Source organism: Chanodichthys erythropterus, chromosome 16, assembly GCF_024489055.1.
Source record: "Chanodichthys erythropterus isolate Z2021 chromosome 16, ASM2448905v1, whole genome shotgun sequence".
In the NCBI taxonomy this organism is placed as follows: domain Eukaryota; kingdom Metazoa; phylum Chordata; class Actinopteri; order Cypriniformes; family Xenocyprididae; genus Chanodichthys; species Chanodichthys erythropterus.
Window position 1 is genome coordinate 9,275,618 of NC_090236.1, and position 18,209 is coordinate 9,293,826.

Here is an 18,209-nt window from a genome sequence, read left to right on the forward strand (position 1 = left end):
CAAAGTTTATTTATTCAATTTATTAAAACATTTAAATAGGCCTATAAATCTTTTGTAAAATTATAAATGTCTTCACTGTCACTTTTGATCAATTTAATGCATCCTTAATTAATAAAAGTATTAATTTCTCTATTTTTATTTTTATTTTTTAGTTTCTATAAAAATATTAGGCAGCAAAAACTTTTCAACATTGATGATAATAAGAAATGTTTCTTGAGCAGCAAATCAGCATATTAGAATGATTCCTGAAGGGAAGGTGTGTATGTATGTGTGTGTATATATATATATATGTGTGTGTGTGTATACTACTGCTCAAAAGTCACATGATCCTTCAGAAATCATTCTAGTATGTCAATTTGCTGCTGTTTTCAACATTGATAATAATAACAAATATTTCTTGAATGATTTAAGAAGGATCATGTGACACTGAAGACTGGAGTAATGATGCTGAAAATTCAGCTTTGCCAACACGAGAATAAATTACTTTGTAAAATATATTCAAATAGAAAACAGTTATTTTAAATTGTAATATTTTTTTTACAATATTACTGTTTTACTGTATTTTAATTAAATAAATTAAGCCTTGGTGTGTGTGTGTATATATGTATATATGTATATATGTATATATATATATATATATATATATATATAATAGTTAAAATATAATATAATAACTTTGTTTTAACATGTTTTAATAGTAATTTTAATTCTGAATTTTATGTATTGTATAAAATAAAACATTTTATAATATGTCGTTAAAACAATGTTATTCGTAATATAAAATTGGTTGTTCAATGTTTATATTATAAATATTTTATAATTATATTTAAATAAAATATTTACATACATTTGTAATGTCTAGCTATAATATGTAATTTATAATATTATTTTTTATTTATTATTCTTGGTATAATATACTACAACGCCAACAGAAATACAGTAGAATTAACTCTTCTCTTCGAAACAGACATTAATAAATGAACAGTATTATAACCTCACATTCTTTCCACAAAATAGGATTTTCCGGCGTTCGAGCGCCTGGGGGTCATAATGTAATCACAGATGCCATATTGAGTGTCTCGCGACTGTGGCGTGTGTTGTGCCCCTGAATGCGTGTCAGTGACGAGATTAATCACGCATATCAAGTGCCATCCATCTCTCACCCAAAGAAGGCGTGTCGATTCCCGGGCAGTAACATCATCCAGCGGCTCTTTGTCCCGCTACTGTGTGTTGTGTGTGTGTGTGTGTGAGAGTGTGTGTATGTCTGTCAGTACCGGGCTGAGCTGCTCCAGTCATGGCGGCAGCGCCCGCGAACCCCCGCACCGGGAGCCTGAAAGCGCAGCTGCCGCCCTGTTATTACGAGGGATACCTGGAGAAAAGAGGAGCGAAAGAGAAGGTGAGCGACCATTATGACATGTCAGACACTTTATTTGATCATATCATCGCGCGCAGCGGCATATGAGACGCATGGCACATGCTTCACGCGCGTATTGTGTGGATATGGGCGAGGTTTGATGGATAAGCTGTCTTAATATTATCAGTTTGCCAAGTCACTACTCAAATGTTGATTCTGCATTTTAATTCTAACACAAATGTATATACGAGCTGACGTTGCTGTGTTGTCATGCGTTATGGCGCTGACTGACAGCTCTATAAATGTCATAACTCATTTGAGCTCTTATTTTGCCTGTTGGGTGCTTTAAATTCTCGGCAGCTGCTCTGATAGTGGACACACCTTAATGCGGACCACATGCAGTCTGAAATGTGTGATTTAATATGATACATACCGAGCATTCATTCCCAGACACTATCATGTCTTACTGCAGAACGCGTCTATCACGTTACGTTTATAACGGAGTTCACTGTTGTCTGCTGCAGACAGTCAATGAGGGCAATTGACATTTAATATTACAGATTACTGAACATTCCAGTCTTTTGAGAGTCTTCGAGTGGTGCATGACTCCCACACTGCACATTTGAGGATTCTGTTTTCATGCAACTTTGAGACACTAAAGTTAATCTGGTTAATACATACTGCAGATTAGAAATCCTTTACAAAGCAACCTTATTGTCAATGCATAGTGCACAATTTTAGTAAACTGAGTAAATATTGTACAAAATAAGTGTTTTGTTTATTTTCAGTGATTTATTTTACTTATTTGCACTCTATAGATATATCAGCTTTATATCATCTATAAAAATATGCTTTCTAGATGCAATTATTATCATTTTTCCATTGCTCGATATTTCATATATATTACGTAACATTTATGTAATTACATAAATACGTAAAAAAAATGAGTAATTGTTATATTAAAAATATAGAATTATTATATAACATTTCATATACATGAAATTTTGTGTGTATAATATATATATATATATATATATATATATATATATATATATATATATATATATATATATATATATATATATATTATATAATAGAGAGAGAGAGAGAGAGAGAGAGAGAGAGAGAGAGAGATTTTTTGTGTAAATAATAGAGATACAACTATTTGAAATCTGGAATCTGAGGGTGCAAAAAAATAAAAATATTGAGAAAATTGCCTATAAAGTTGCCCATATGAAGTCCTTAGCAATGCATATCCACTCACACAAATATTTTTTTTGATATTTATGGTAGGACATTTTAAAATATCTTCATGGAACATGATCTTTACTTAATATCCTAATGATTTTTTGGCATAAAAGAAAAATCCATAATTTTGACCCATACAATGTATTGTTGCCTATTGCTACAAATATACCCGTGTGACTTATGACTGGTTTTGTGATCCAGGGTCAGATAGATAGATAGATAGATAGATAGATAGATAGATAGATAGATAGATAGATAGATAGATAGATAGATAGATAGATAGATAGATAGATAGATAGATAGATAGATAGATAGATAGATAGATTCACACACATATACTGTGCAAGAGTGTGTATGTGTACAGACAAATAAAATATTTTAGTGTTAAACTAAAATATATTACATTAGTGCTAAACTAAAATAGTATCCAAAGTAAAAAGGTGACAAAGAGGGCCACATACACAAATTAGTCCCAAATTGTATATTCAGCAGGGAATATTCAGTGGGGTTCAGGTGCACAGTGTGTGGCGGGGGAGTGTAGGGGGGTGGGTCTCAGATTTAGGACAGCTGTGCTCCGGGCCGGCGTGTGTGTGTGTGTGTGTGTGTGTGTGTGTGTGTGTGTGTGAAATCCGTGCCCTGGGGAGCCATGAGCTGCCACTGACATCAGGATTGAGTCAGACAGCAGAGAATTAGACAGAAGAGCGGTAATCTATGCAGGGATGACTGCCATTTGCTGCACTGTCAGAGCATTACCACATCAACATTATGTTGAATAGAATTTTAACCATCCTGAGTCCAGAGATATGATTTAGTGTCATGTCTTTATATGCAGTACAACAGAGTGTAACTATTATGCATATTGAATTATAACATGCAGATCTCTTGTTTACTTAAAGGACTAGATATGAAAATATTGCTTTTGTTTTCTCTCGATGCAGGTAGCTCGACGTTTATGGACCTGTTTATGTGGAAACACACTCTACTTCTTCAACAACTCTAAGGACACAAACGTAAGTGGCACATTCAGGGGTTTGCTACCCATTCAGATGTATCCTCTATCAAACTGTGGAGCATTAGGAGAGACGTTTTCTGTAAATCCCCTTCAAGTCTAAAGTCCATCGTAACCTTATCATCTCCGTAAGCGCACTCAGCCGTAAGAGAGCAGATGGCAAAGAGTCAGACGTGTTTTATCAGACTCTACTTAATTGTGGTTTCAGTATTGATTTTTGCTCTGAACCCATTAAGATAGCAGTTTCAAACTCTAGAAACTGCCAGAGATGAGAAGGTTAAACTAGAGGGAAAAAAGAGAAAGTGACATGCAAAGTTTGCTGAAGAATCACACTGTGTGGGAAGTTATTTACATAGATGTTCATGGAATGTGATCATGAACTCGACTTATAAAGTGTTTATTCTTTGTGTGAAGAACAACCTCAAATTTATGCCATCATCCACTGATCACATATACTTTTGGTAGACGCCTTTAAGTACCTTTGAAGGTATCATTTCTTGATTTTGGTGTGTTGTTCTGAGTTAGGATAGTTCACCTCAAAGCGAATATATTATCATTTACTCACCTTCGTACCATTCCAAACATGTATATCATTAATCTGGGAAACACAAAATGAGATGTTTGGCACAATGTCCAAGCTGCTCTTTTCCAGTGAGCAATGACTAAATTTGGGTGTGTTCCTCACAGATGGATGCATACAAAGCTGTCTTATGGCTTCAGAAGCAGGGATGTGATTTTTTTTTTTCTTCCATATTTATATTAATTATTTTTTATTTATTTATTGCCCATGTGAAAGAAATTTCTATGTTTTTAAAATAACTTCCTCCAAAATGAAAGCTTTATAGTTTAACATTTGAAAGCAAAGAAATAAAGCCAGCCATAAATATTAGTATTGCAATTTTACTGTTGTTCTGTTAAAACTAATTATTATTGTTAAATACTTGTTTTTATTTTACAGTAAAATAGTATTTATTATTGATTATTTGTGAGCCTGGACCACAAAACCAGTCATAACTGGTATATTTGTAGCAATAGCCAACAATACTTTGTATGGGTCAAAATTATAGATTTTTCTTTCATGTCAAAAATCATTAGGATATTAAAATGTATTTTAGTGAGTGGATATGCAATGCTAAGGACTTCATTTGGACAATTTTAAAGGTGATTTTTTTTTCAATATTTAGATTTTTTTGCACCCTCAGATTTAGGATTTTCAAATAGTTGTATCTCGGTCAAATATTGTCCTATAACAAACCATACATCAATGGAAAGCTCATTTATTCAGCTTTCAGATGATGTATAAATCTCAATTTAAGAAAATTGACCCTTATGACTGGTTTTGTGGTCCAGGGTCACATTTATTTTTATTTTTTTTATAATCTAAATAATAAAATAAAGATGATATATAAATAATAATATAAGTAATAATATTTAAAATAATTGTTTTATGTTTCACAGAAGTCAGTCAGGTTTGAAAAAGTCATTTTTGTGTGAATTGTTCCTTTAAATGTCGCTCTGCATGTGTGTGTTTTCTAAATAGTATGTAGAGAAGTTGGATCTGAGTGGGTTTGTGTCTCTGATCGATGACCCAAGTCGTGATCGGAATCTGGAAGCAGCCAGATTGAACCTCCGCATGAAGGATGGAGAAATCAAACTCACTGTGAGTATCAAATGTCTGTCAGTACACACACATCTCACTCCCCTAAAGCTCTTAATCTCGGCCTCACACCCACAGACCGCTCACAAGACAGTGTTGGGGTTAATGCATTACAAGTAATCCAAGTTATGTATCAGATTACTTTTTTGAAGTAACTAGGAGCCCGTCCACTGGGAGATGAGTTTAGCTGTAAAAAATGTTGTACTGTATTGGCATTTCGGGCAGACGCATCCAGCGTTTTGGGAGCCTGAAACCGCTTTTTTTTTTTTTTTTTTTTTAAACCGGGTCCCAGAATGGATAAATCCGAAAACTACACCCTTGCGTTTTCGTGTGTACAGCCAATCCGTATATTTTGTGAAACGATGATGTCATCCCCTCACCTCTCGACACCGCTACATCACGTATCAACAACAACAATAGCGGACTACATGCTTGTGTTTGTGCTGCAGAAGCTACTGAGCTTATCAGCTACTTTATTTCTAAGCTTTACTAAAGTTTGTATATAGCGCACAAGGTTTATGCACATGCTCCAAGACTTATTCTCTTTAAATTTACAACAAAATATCTGAGTTACTTTTTCAAATAAGTTACGCAAGTTACTTACTAAAGTAAAGCATTACTTTCCATAAAAAGTAACTAAGTAACACAATTAGTTACTTTTTAGGGAGTAACGCTATATTTGAATGAATTACTTTTGAAAGTAACTTTCCCCAAAACTTGTAGTTCGGTTCTCTTGGTTAAAAAAAAAAAAAAAAAGAGTCCTAATTTCGCTAAGCATTCACACTTTCATTTTTAATACCAAAGCTAAAGATGCAAAACAATAAAACTGCTTTTATGATTTTGCAACAGGAACCGAACATCCAAAACAATGCTGTTATGCTAAATGTGCTCGTTGTATCTGCCTACATATGATGGTATTTTTACCAGCTGAGAACTCATTAAGAGCTTATAAAATGTGTAAAGGAGTCAGAACAGCTCTTTCTTGAAACGATAAGCTCCAATTTGAATGCTTGGACTGTCTATCAGACAATCACGCTCCAAACTCAATCCCATCATGAGCAAATGTGGGTTTTTCACTCTTCACAAACTTCTCCATACAGAATTTACCTTTGTCACGCTATAGAGAGTTTTGGTTTCACTGGCCATTATTGTATTCCTGTTTATGCTCAGCACATCTGATGCCAATAATAACACTACTAGACAGCTCCAGGGCATATTATGGTCAGGTCAAGGCTAAACAGCACTTACTGTACAGAGTAGGATCACTATCAGCCTTTAGAAATACTGTAGTCCTTGCTCAGGAAACTCTTGGTTTATTCTGCATTCGGAATCAGAGAGATTGTATAGAGATTACCAACAGAAAAATGCACAAAAACACTTTCCCCGACATTGACTATCACTGTACTTTGATACTTCCACTTACAAACTGCATGAGCAGCCCATTCATACTTCAAAGAAATGCATAAATAAATGTTCTGTGAGAACTTAATTCACAAATACTAATGTACAAACTGTAAAAACAAACACCCGTTCAGAAGTTTGGGGTCAGTAATATTTTTAAAAACATTTTTAAAGAAGTCTCTAGCATTTAATTGAAATAGAAATCTTTTTGTCTTTTGATCAATTTAATGCACCCTATCTGAGAAAATGTTTGATTTATTTATATATTTTAAATGATGTATGGATGAATCAACTGTGTTTTGTAAGTCACATTGAATAATCAATAGGTGTAATGGAGATCTCATTGGCTGTGAGATACTGTATGACTGTAATGTAATGCAGTAGTGTAACTACGTATATATTTGCATTGAATTATAGTTAATAATATAATTAATACCAATATCTCTCTCTCTCTTTCCTCACAGGCACCAAATCTCGAAGCACGTGAGCTGTGGAAAGGTTTTCTCTACTCTGTTGTAGATGTGAGTTCAATCAAATGAATATTTTTTTTTTTTTTACAGAAGTTATCATATATTTTTTTTTACAGTTTCACAGATAAGTTTATGTCCTTACAATAAAAACTGTAAATGCTGGCTTGGCATTAGTGGGTTTTTTTTTTTTTTTGTGTGCATGTCAATAAACACTTACAGCTCCTGCTGCAGAACAATGAATTTCGGTCAGAGTTAGCACAGTCTTGAATAATATTGTTGTTCTGAGTAGGTTAATCAGATCTGAGACCTTTGAACTGCAGAGTTTTATGACCAGTTTCCCAGAATGCAGCCGATACTGTGATTTCTTTCTGTTTGGGAAGGATTTGGTTTACCATTATGGCTTTTTTTTAATGGCTGAATATCTGATGTTATTTTGTTATTTTGACATACACTACCGTTTACAAGTCTGTTTGTTTTTGTTTTTTTTAAAGAAAGTAAGAAATTAATACTTCTAGGATGCATTCAACTGATCAAAAGTGACAAACATTTTTAATGTTACAAAAATGTGAAAAAATGCATCAATGTTTCCACAAAAATATTAATCATCAAAACTGTTTTCAACACTGATAATAATAAGAAATGTTTCTTGGGAAGCAAATCAGCATGTTAGAATGATTTCTGAAGGATCATGTGACACTGAAGACTGGAGTAATGATGCTTTACATCACAGGAATAAATTACATTTTAGCATATATTCAGAAACAAAACAGTCATTTTGAAATGGTAATAATATTATTACTATTATAACACAATATTACTGTTTTTTGTTTTAAAATATATATTTTGGTTAAATTCTGTAAATGCAGCCTTGGTGAGACTAAGAGACTTTCAAAAACATTTAAAAATTGTACTGACATCAAACTTTTAAATGGTAGTTTATATCTAATAATAGCAATTCTGAAAATTGTATGACATCAAATAGCATGTGCACATATTTAAATGATTGTTTACATAATATTTATACAAAATTCACTTAAATATCTGAGAATAGAAAATCCAACTGATAGTTCAATTGCACTATTTATTGACACTGCTGTTGGTCGACTTGCAATTGATACAAGACAAAACGTTCTGTTAAGCAGATAGTTGGACACTGTTATCAGATGAAGGCGATAATCTAGAAATGGCCAAATATCAGTTGTCTTGATATAGTGTTCTTTCACTCTGCTTTTATCATTGCAATATGTGTTTAGTAATTAACTAAACTTTAGACATATAATAGAATCAGTAGATGTAAGAAAAGCTTTTAAGGAAAATCGAGATTTTAGATTATTTTTATTTTAATTTTATGCTCTATTATTAGATTTGTTCAAATTAATATTGAAAGAATTGTCTTTAAGGATTAGTTCACTTCAGACTTAAAATTTCCTGGTAATTTACTCACCCCAATGTTATCCAAGATGTCTTAGAAAAGAAATTAAGGTTTTGAGGAAAACATTCCAGGATTTTTCTCCATATAGTGGACTTCAACAGTTACCAACGGGTTAAAAGTCCAAATTACAGTTAAGATTAAGCTTCAAAGGACACTACACAATCCCAGCTGAGGAATAAGGGTCTTATCTAGCGAAATGATCAGTCATTTTCTAAAAAGAAAACATTTACTTTTTAACCACAAATGCTCATGAGCATTTGTAGTTAAAATGTATATAATTTAATTTTTTAATTATTTTTAGAAAATAACCAATCGCTTCGCTAGACAAAACCCTTATTCCTCATCTGGGATCATGTAGAACCCTTTAAAGCTGCACTGAAACTGACATTTGGACCTTCAATCTGTTGGTAACTGTTGAAGTCCACTATATGGAGAAAAGTCCTAGAATGTTTTCCTCAAAAAACTTAATTGGTCCCACTTTATATTAGGTGGCCTTAACTAATATGTACTTACATTTAAACTAATAATTTGATACAGTTCACTTATTGTGTACATACATGTTTTTATATTGTACTTATATATATATATTTTAAAAATACCTGCATGTAATTACAGCTGTAATTAATTTCTGTAATTACATTTATAATTACACTGTTGATCCATCCCTTACACCTTAACCCACCCTTAAACCTGTATCCCACCTCAATAGCAGCAAAAGTGTTTTGCAATTCAATATGAAAGTGCATATTAGTTTAGGCCACCTAATATAATATAAAGTGGGACCCCTTAATTTAATTTCGACTGAAAAAAGAAAGACATAAACATCTTGGATGACATGGAGGTGAGTAAATTATCAGGACATTTTAATTCTAATGTGAACGAATCCTTTAATAGCTCAAATGTTTTTCAGAATGTCATTGTATATAATCTGTTTTGTAATTACGGGTGTGTTCACACTTGGCCGGTTTGGTTTGATTGAAATGAACTCTGGTGTGATTGCTCTGTTATTGTGATTCATTTGAATCATTTGAATTGAACAAGCTGATGGAGACCCCTGAAAAGGCACACAGCACATTTTTGGATGTTCAGTAAGTAAAATATACATCATAAACGCGTTTTGTTTTTGTTTCGCCTCTTTAGCTTCTATGTTAAAAATGACAGCGTGAACGCTAAGTGAACCAGGACTAAATGTATCACTTTTGTTTTTGATCCAGAACAAAATACCTAAGAGAACTGGACTACAAGTGTGAACACACCCAGTTTTAGCTGGACTTTAGACACGCAATAAAGCCAATGTTCCATGACTGGTGTTATAACAAGTATTTATCACCATCATATCCACTGGCCGATCAACGCAACTGAAACACCTCCCACTCGTTTCTTTAGTGATGCTGCTTACATATTTTCATAGATAAAGAGATCAGAGTCCCTGCGCATAAACCATCACTATGTCCAGTATATTTAACTGTGCAGATTAGAATGACATATGCTTTGTGTTTGATTCCAGCTGGCTGTGCCCACCACACTCACCCTCCTGCCCGGGCAGCTGCACATGCTGAAGGAAGTCGTGGAGAAAGAAAAAATGCGTCGAAAGGCCCGGTCGTCTTCCAGAGCCCCCTCATCCCCTCTCTCGCTCCCGCTGGTGGGAGAAATACCTGCGTGAGTATCTGTTTATCTGAGCGAGTGTGTTTGTGGAGAAGGGTCATAGATGACATTCTTGAGCATCTGCATGTTTATCCATTTCTAAAACATCACTATTACTATTGCTCTAATGGGAGTAGAGCTGCTACTTTTCTAAACGAGGTTTGCCTACGTGATAAAAACAGGCAAAAATTTCATGGATTTATGCTGTGTCCTAGCCGGCAATAAAAATAAACAATAAAAACGATCCCTTCTGTGCGATTCTTATTTTACATGGCATTTCTCAGAACTACAAAATGCAGCCAAACTCCAGTTAATGTGATGTTTTAGTGTTTAGACAGTGTTTTATATCATTATTTGGATTATTTCTGAAGTTGTATGTTTTATGAGGTATATACGATGTAGTTGATGTGTAACTTCTCATCCGTTGCCAGATTGTATTTGCTACTGCCGTTAACATGTTCTTGTTAAAAGTGACACTCCTTACTAAGGTTTCAGTTCTTATTATTCATTACAAAACCTTTACTTTATTTTTAGCCTATTCTAGACATTTTACACGTGTTATTGTTGACAGGAATTGGCTTAAAAGGACAAACCTTTACCAAAATCTTCTACTTATTTACCGGATGTGAATAATCTTAGTGGATGCTTGAGACAAGTATGTTCATGTAGTTGTGCTTGTTTATGTTATTTGGCAGGTGCTTCAGGCCTGTGTCTCGAACTGAAGCGGAGGTGCTGTTAGAAAGACATCCGGACTGTGGGAACATGCTTCTCAGACCGGGACGGGACGGATCTTCACTCGCTGTCACCACACGACAAGACCTGAATGGGTAAAAACTAGGGCTGTGAATCTTTGGGTAGACAGCGATTCAATTCGATTCACGTTTCATAGGTGTTTGGTTCGATTCAAGAACGATTTTAGCAAATTCAGACTGATTCGATTAGAGACGATTCACATTAAAACTAGATACGATTCGATTAATTCGATTCGATTCTGCATTTTAATATGCATTTATAGGGATATTGAAACACTTCCCTCAACGTGTCTTAATCAGGGTGTGAATTACACAGCGTCACAGCGGTCAGAGAGTAAGGGCAAAAACACACAAACAAACAAAAAAAAACTTTTGTCCATTGTAAATGTTAGTTCATGTTAGTTCTCAATGATGCTACAAAACTTTATTTTAACAGCCTATAAAAATTGGCATTTTAGGAAATTGACATAAGCCAAAACTTTAAAAGGGCTTTAAAAGTATTTTTAGTCCTAGTTCATGTTAAATATAGTGGAGGATAGTTAAAGGCTACACGACCTTATCAAACTGTTCCAGGTACATTAAAAATACTAATGCTTACATGGAGAGACTATCATGCCCTTTCCAACTAATCTTAAACTAACTTTTCTTCACGGAATAGTTATAAAAGCCATCATTGTTCTCTTTATATGGAACATTTTCCTTATGGTGATTCTGAAAGAAAGCGCGCAGGGTTTCTACTGTTGCTATAGTAACGAACGCAACTTTAACGCGCATCTGATTGATAAACCGCGCGCTCTTTTTCAGTGGTGTTAATGGTGTAGTTATTTCAGTGTAGTATATTTTCCTCGCACATTCAGTTTAATGACATTAAGTTCATAATTTCATTTATCATTCATTGAACTGTGCGTATATGCATTTAGACACTTACATTATGTGTTTGCTCCGTCCATGCAAAAAATGCGTGCCTTGAAACTGCTCAGGTAATGTCAATGAACCATTTCCGACTTTTCCACGCAATAAAAGCGTTTTATTTCAACAGTAGTGACCGCGCAATGACTTGGCAGCTTTATCAATGGCTTGAGCAGTTTGACTCAGGACTATTGCTGTCTTAATAGACTAGAGAACTGTCATATGCTCATGTGAACAGCAGTGGTCGTCCTGAGGAGAGCTCAAACGTGGGCTACGGACTGAGCGCGAGCGCAATCCAGTGAAAGGCGGTAAAGTGCAGCCGCGCGTGTCTGTGAAGGAGAGCTGTGAGGGCGAATGATGGTGCACAACGTCTCCAATTCGCACATGTAGTAATTTAATGTTTATATATTTTAAACCACTGAATCACTATATTTCAGATTCAAAAAAAACGTTTCAAGATCGATGCATATGCATCGGCAGGATTTGTAATCGATGCATCGAGAAAACGAGTGAATCGTTACACCCCTAGTAAAAACACTGATACATAACTCTCTCTCTCTCAGTATTATTTCTGTTTTCATTTATCGTTGAGAGAATACCTTTAACCTCCAAAAATACACTTGTTTTAAGCTCTGTTCTAAAACTTAGAAATATATCTACATAGGCAGCTGACTTATAAAGTAGCATCCTAAACTAAATGGAACCTCATAAGTGACTTATTAGAGGCTATTTATAGACAGCATCTCTACACACTACACAAATAGTGCTCATGAAATGTAGCGCACAGGAGACTGGAAATATACAAAGTATGCTCAGATATCAGTGGAAAAAGTTCACATCAAAATGTGAACATCATCACATTTTACTGGATTCTATTATGTCATTATAAAGGGACATTATGACAACTGCTGAATTCCATTATGAACTCATAAATGGACATTATGACTGAATTTTCCCTTGGTTTATTTATTTTGATGTCATTACTGGATTTCACTGGATTTTATGTGCTTATATAAGGCCATTTTGAAAATCACTGGAATTCCACTCAAATGCACTGGATTCATTAACTATGGTCTTGTCCAAATACGTTTTCGATTGAAAACACATTTTTTTCTTTACATTTTGATCTTCCATCCACACTGAGAAGCATTTTTGTCCTGTGAAAATGGAGCTTTTTGAAAACGTAGTGTGGACTGTGAAAATGGAGGTACCGGTAGATATGTACCGCTATCATGTCTGTTATGTGCTATTCATTTTCCCACTGTTGCTAAATAGTGTATCATGTCAAAAGAGTCCGCACACTCCACCAAGGATGAAAAAACGTCAGATGCGAGACAAAAAACAAAACTTTACTGAAAAAGTAAATGTTTTCAGTAAACTTTTGTTTTTTGTCTCGCGTCAGATGTTTTTTCATCCTTGGAGTGTGCAGACTCTTTTGATAAGATACACATTTGGATATCTTTGTCTGCACACCTCATTTGGACTTGTTTGAAGGTGCGGTGAAAAATACTTGCGCAAAAAAATACTTGCAATTCACAAAATAATAGTTGCAATTGCTTTCCTGCGGCAAAACATGAGCAGTTGCGTTTTAGACCAAACATATAATGGTGGCTGAGTGCGACCTGGACGCATCAGTGAATGGGGAGATATTTTGCTAAATTAAGTTATTCTGCCAGAAGAATAGCATGAGCATGTCTGTTCTGTCTGCATCAGTTTCCGCATGCGCAGTAAGGTGAATTTAGCCTGTTCCGACATTTCAGTGTGGATGTGAAACTTCTGGAAAAATATAGTGTGAACAGAGTGTTTTGAAATGAAAACACCGTTTTTAAATGTATCCGGATTAATGTAGCCTGTGACACTGGATCACTGTTACTTTAGTATCATTTATTTACTAATATAATATTTAATAATATTGACAATTAGCTTTTTTTTTTTTTTCAGCTTTCATTTTAGTTTTAGTAATTTTGTTAGGTGCTTTTGTCATTCTTATTACTTAAAAAAAAAATTCTATTTATATTTAATTATATTTCAGTTTTAATCATTTTAGTACTTCAGCTTGTTTTATTTCAGTTAGTTGCCAAGGCAAAAGGGGAAAAAAAAGGTTTTCATTTAATTATTTGTTTTATTTTATTTCAGCCTTTTTCAAATAACAAAAATGACTTTTAATAGTTTAATTTGTAGTGTCAGTTAACAATAACACCACTGGATGGCCTAAATGGCCTAATAGGATTGAAGTGGATTTAGAACTGAGCCGTAGTGTTTTCTTTTTCAGATCGGTGTTCAGGCATTACAGAGTGACACAGAAGCAGCAGGGTGGTTACATCATCGACGTGGAAAACCCAGTATGTGAAAATGACTTTCCTAATAAAGGGAAAACATCAACCTTGTGGAAATCTCACTCCTCTTATTTTCGGTCTCTTCCTCCAGATTCCCTGTCCCACACTGCATGATGTCATCAATGCACTCGTGGAGAAAACAGCCGGGACTCTTCAGCCCTTCATATTAGAAGAGCCTTATGAGGAGAACATCAGTATGTCACAAACTCAGTGTTCAATTTGGCCATAAAATGGCACTTAGTTTGTACTGAACTCAGCATGTGAATTTCCTTTCCCTGTAGCATTTGTGTCATCCAACGATGAGAATGGAGAGCGAACCCTGCACTGTGCTCCCACTGGACCTCTCTCTCGAGCTCCATCACTGCCCCCTAAACAAGGTACCGCACATCTCATGCTCTACAACTTCACACAACCACATCTGCTGCTATTTCTTTATATAAAGGATATAGACAGCACAAAATAAATCAAGTTTGCTCCATCTTCATAACTTGGCTGTCATTCCAAATCCTTGTTTCTCCAAAAACACTTTTCAGGAAATGGAAAAAACAGGTTTTCAAAGTTGATTCAAAGTTGATATTGTAGCTTTATATGTGCTCAGACACTTGCATGAGTCATTATTAACATTTTAGCAAAACCAAGCTCAAATGGAGTTAGAAGGTTTTTGACCAGCAGATTTGTGAGAATTTAGGACATACATGTTTTGTCCTTCATTAGAATGACTGCATCTGAGGCAGTAAGTGCATCGCATAATGTTTTCATCAACTTATAAAGGTTATAAAGTTTACTGTAGCTATGTAGCCACTCAGTTATTTTCTGTCATTTGGACAAAATCTCATGTTATTAAAGATGAAGTGTTATGCATCAAAACACATAAAACATTAGCTTTATATATATAATATGTGTCAAACCAAAAATTGTTCAGACATTTTTTTTACTATTTAAAAATTACTAATTTAAAATTGAACATTGGTCTGGGGAGTCTGTATGTATTTTCTACTGCACAAGAGGTGTGATCAACGAGCATGATTCACGCAATTGGATAGTCCTTCAACCAATCAGATTAACGATCCGGGTGACATACTTTGCAGAGCGACATGAAAACTCCAGACAGGTTTAGTTTGTATTGATTTGTAGCATTGATCAGCGGTTTGCAGAAGCAGCAATGGCATCGAGCGATATTTGCAGGTTGTGCAAAAAAAAACATGAAAGTGAGTGGTATTTACACCCACTCGAGCGATTTGTTTGCTAAACTAAAGAAGTCATTCAGCATCGTCGAGAGGTTAAAGGGATAGTTCACCCAAAAATGAAAATTTAATGTTTATCTGCTTACCCCCAGTGCATCCAAGATGTAGATGACTTTTTTTTTCTTCAGTCGAACGCAAATTATGATTTTTAACTGCAACCGCTGCCGTCTGTCAATCAAATAATAGCAGTGATTGGGAACTTGAGCAATAAGAGTTGAAAAAACTTCCATAGACAAATCCAAATGAAACCCTGCGGCTCGTGACGGCACATTGATGTCCTAAGACACGAAACGATCGGTTTGTGTGAGAAACCGAACAGTATTTATATAATTTTTTACCTCTAATACACCACTATGTCCAACTTCGTTCAGCTTCCGGCTAGTGAGGTCTGATCGCGCTCTGACAACGGAAGTGATGTCTCGCGCTCATTGAAGTATATGGGCGAGACATCACTTCTGTCAACAGAACGCGTTTTTTGACCGCACTAACAGGAAGCTGAACGAAGTTGGACATTGGTGTATTAGAGGTAAAAAATTATATAAATACTGTTCGGTTTCTCGCACAAACCGATCGTTTCGTGTCTTAAGACATCAATGTGTCGTCACGAGCCGCAGGGTTTAATTTTGATTTGTCTAAGCAAGATTTATTCACTCTTATAGATGAAGTTCCCATCTACTGCTATTATTTGACTGACAGACGGCAGCGGTTGCAGTTAAAAATCATAATTTGCGTTCAACTGAAGAAAAAAAGTCACCTACATCTTGGATGCACTGGGGGTAAGCAGATAAACATCAAATTTTCATTTTTGGGTTAACTATCCCTTTAAAAGGAATTGGATTGACGGTCGTTCTTGCCGCCACTTCTCTATCGTCATCGTGTTATACCCGCCAATAGCGAGCAAGGTGGATAAGACAGTCTGTGATTGGTTCCCGCAAAAGTGTAACAGAAGCAGTAGAAATGAATGTACGGGTTTCCAGACTGAGTTGTCGGGCGAAATCAAATCGCCGGCAGATCAGACTGGGTTTACCCAGTCTAGACTACCAGTAAAATTGATAAAAATGTGGAACCAAAAATTATTACACTTTGACCTGACCATGTTTTGCTTAAGTGTTATCTGACGTAATTAAGATAATTTTTTCTGACACCGTTTAACTCTGAGATCTTGTCATATTTTATTACCTTTTTTTAAACTATATGGAATAAACTGTGATTAATAAATGAAATGTTCTATGTGTCTGATTAATTTTTGGTTTGACTGTATATATGTATGTTATGTATATACATAACATCTGTTTTGTCAGTTTTAATTTTCCTGCCAAACAACATGCAGGAACAGATGAACTTGGATGCTATAGTGACTCTTGTTGCAAAAGTATGAAACAAGTCTCAATCTGTGTGTTTGTGCAATTTGTGGCTGCTTGGAATTACATAACACTGTGAGAAGTTTGAGAACATGCTGGCTCACTAGATGTAGGACTGTACATAATGGTCATACGTCTATGTGCTTTTATCCAGATCAATATACAGTACACTCAGTCTTTTTTCACTCCAGACTAAGCGAGTGTGTTTGTGTGTGTGTTCAGTAGGTACAGACAGATGGTCCCTGCGGTCGCAGACAAGATCTCCCAGTTCCTCACCAAGATCCTTTTCCCCGTCTGGCTCTCCATCCAACTCCATGAGAAGACTGGTTCTGTCTCCCTCACCTCTCTCTCAGAGTAAGAGCCCAAGGCCCTTTTTAACAGCTCCAAAACTCTTTTCAAAACATTTATACTTGACCTTGACCTTATACATAGACCTTAAACTTTTGAACTGTAGTGAATACTATTTTTTCGATGTGCATTAGATTCTCTGGGGCTCCAATCATACAGAAAGTAAAATCAATCTTAACAGAACATGAGGGTTACAATATGTCTGGATATTTAATATACAATATGACTAGGAAGTTCTCTTCCCATCAGGCCTCACAGACGAGCTCAAACAGAAGCTGGAGAAGAGACGGACCAGTCAAGAGTGATTTTCTCCTCCTCGTTCCTGCCCACCCTTCGCTGTCTCATTCTTCCAGTGCCTTCCAATAAAGACTGATGTCCTGTTGAAGGAACAAGGACTCCCTGTAATCGACACTCTTCCCTCAGTGTGACTTAAACAATGACACTTTATTTGACTTTATTAATAACACGAGAGCCGAGGTCCACCAGCTTGTCCTGCCTCATGATAAGGCCGTCACACATTGTTGTGAGCTCCTTTGAGATTATAGAAAATGAAAAAGGAAAAATCTGAGCCAATATCATATTATTTCTCTCTCAAGACATTTACACTCAGGTTTCTACTAACAAAACCATGAGTCGAGAATATATTTCCACACATTTAAGAAAGAAGCACATCAAACTGGTCTTACAACGAAGGACTTAATACATATCTGGTTTCAATCAAGCACTAACTGTGAACTGGAGAGAACTGATGTATATGCTCAGATGAATGTGAATATGGTGGTATTGGGGGCAGGGTCCAAAATTAACACTCACCAAATGCGCATAAAAATTGCATTTATGCATTCGGCAGATGCTTTTATCCAAAGCATCTTGCGTTGCAATAAACATATAGGCCTACATTTAATCAGATCACGCATTAACCCATGCCATTAGCGTTGCTTTAAGTTTAGCTTCAGTAATGCAAATAAAAACAGTAACTTTATTAGGAACATGAACATAATACAGTATATGATTTAAATTGAATTGTAAGACTGATCCACACCG

The 18,209-nt window shown here is 35.3% G+C and overlaps 1 protein-coding gene across 1 annotated transcript; it reads left to right on the forward strand.

The window, feature by feature from the left end:
* The first annotated feature begins 1,261 nt into the window (after positions 1 to 1,261).
* On the forward strand, positions 1,262 to 17,551 carry stap2a (signal transducing adaptor family member 2a). Its single transcript, XM_067362782.1, has 11 exons — positions 1,262 to 1,396; positions 3,541 to 3,612; positions 5,152 to 5,271; positions 7,134 to 7,190; positions 10,079 to 10,230; positions 10,911 to 11,042; positions 14,149 to 14,218; positions 14,304 to 14,406; positions 14,494 to 14,589; positions 17,040 to 17,171; positions 17,415 to 17,551. The coding sequence occupies exons 1-11, from the start codon at positions 1,295 to 1,297 to the stop codon at positions 17,468 to 17,470; spliced, it is 1,092 nt and encodes a 363-aa protein (XP_067218883.1). The 5' UTR covers positions 1,262 to 1,294; the 3' UTR covers positions 17,471 to 17,551.
* The last annotated feature ends 658 nt before the right edge of the window (positions 17,552 to 18,209 follow it).

Excerpts from the sequence above, each read along its gene's own strand:
- stap2a (XM_067362782.1), top strand. The coding sequence starts at position 1,295 with ATGGCGGCAGCGCCCGCGAACCCCCGCACCGGGAGCCTGAAAGCGCAG. Across the intron at positions 7,191-10,078 it reads TTCTCTACTCTGTTGTAGAT|CTGGCTGTGCCCACCACACT; the intron begins GTGAGTTCAATC and ends GTTTGATTCCAG. Across the intron at positions 14,407-14,493 it reads GCCTTATGAGGAGAACATCA|CATTTGTGTCATCCAACGAT; the intron begins GTATGTCACAAA and ends CTTTCCCTGTAG.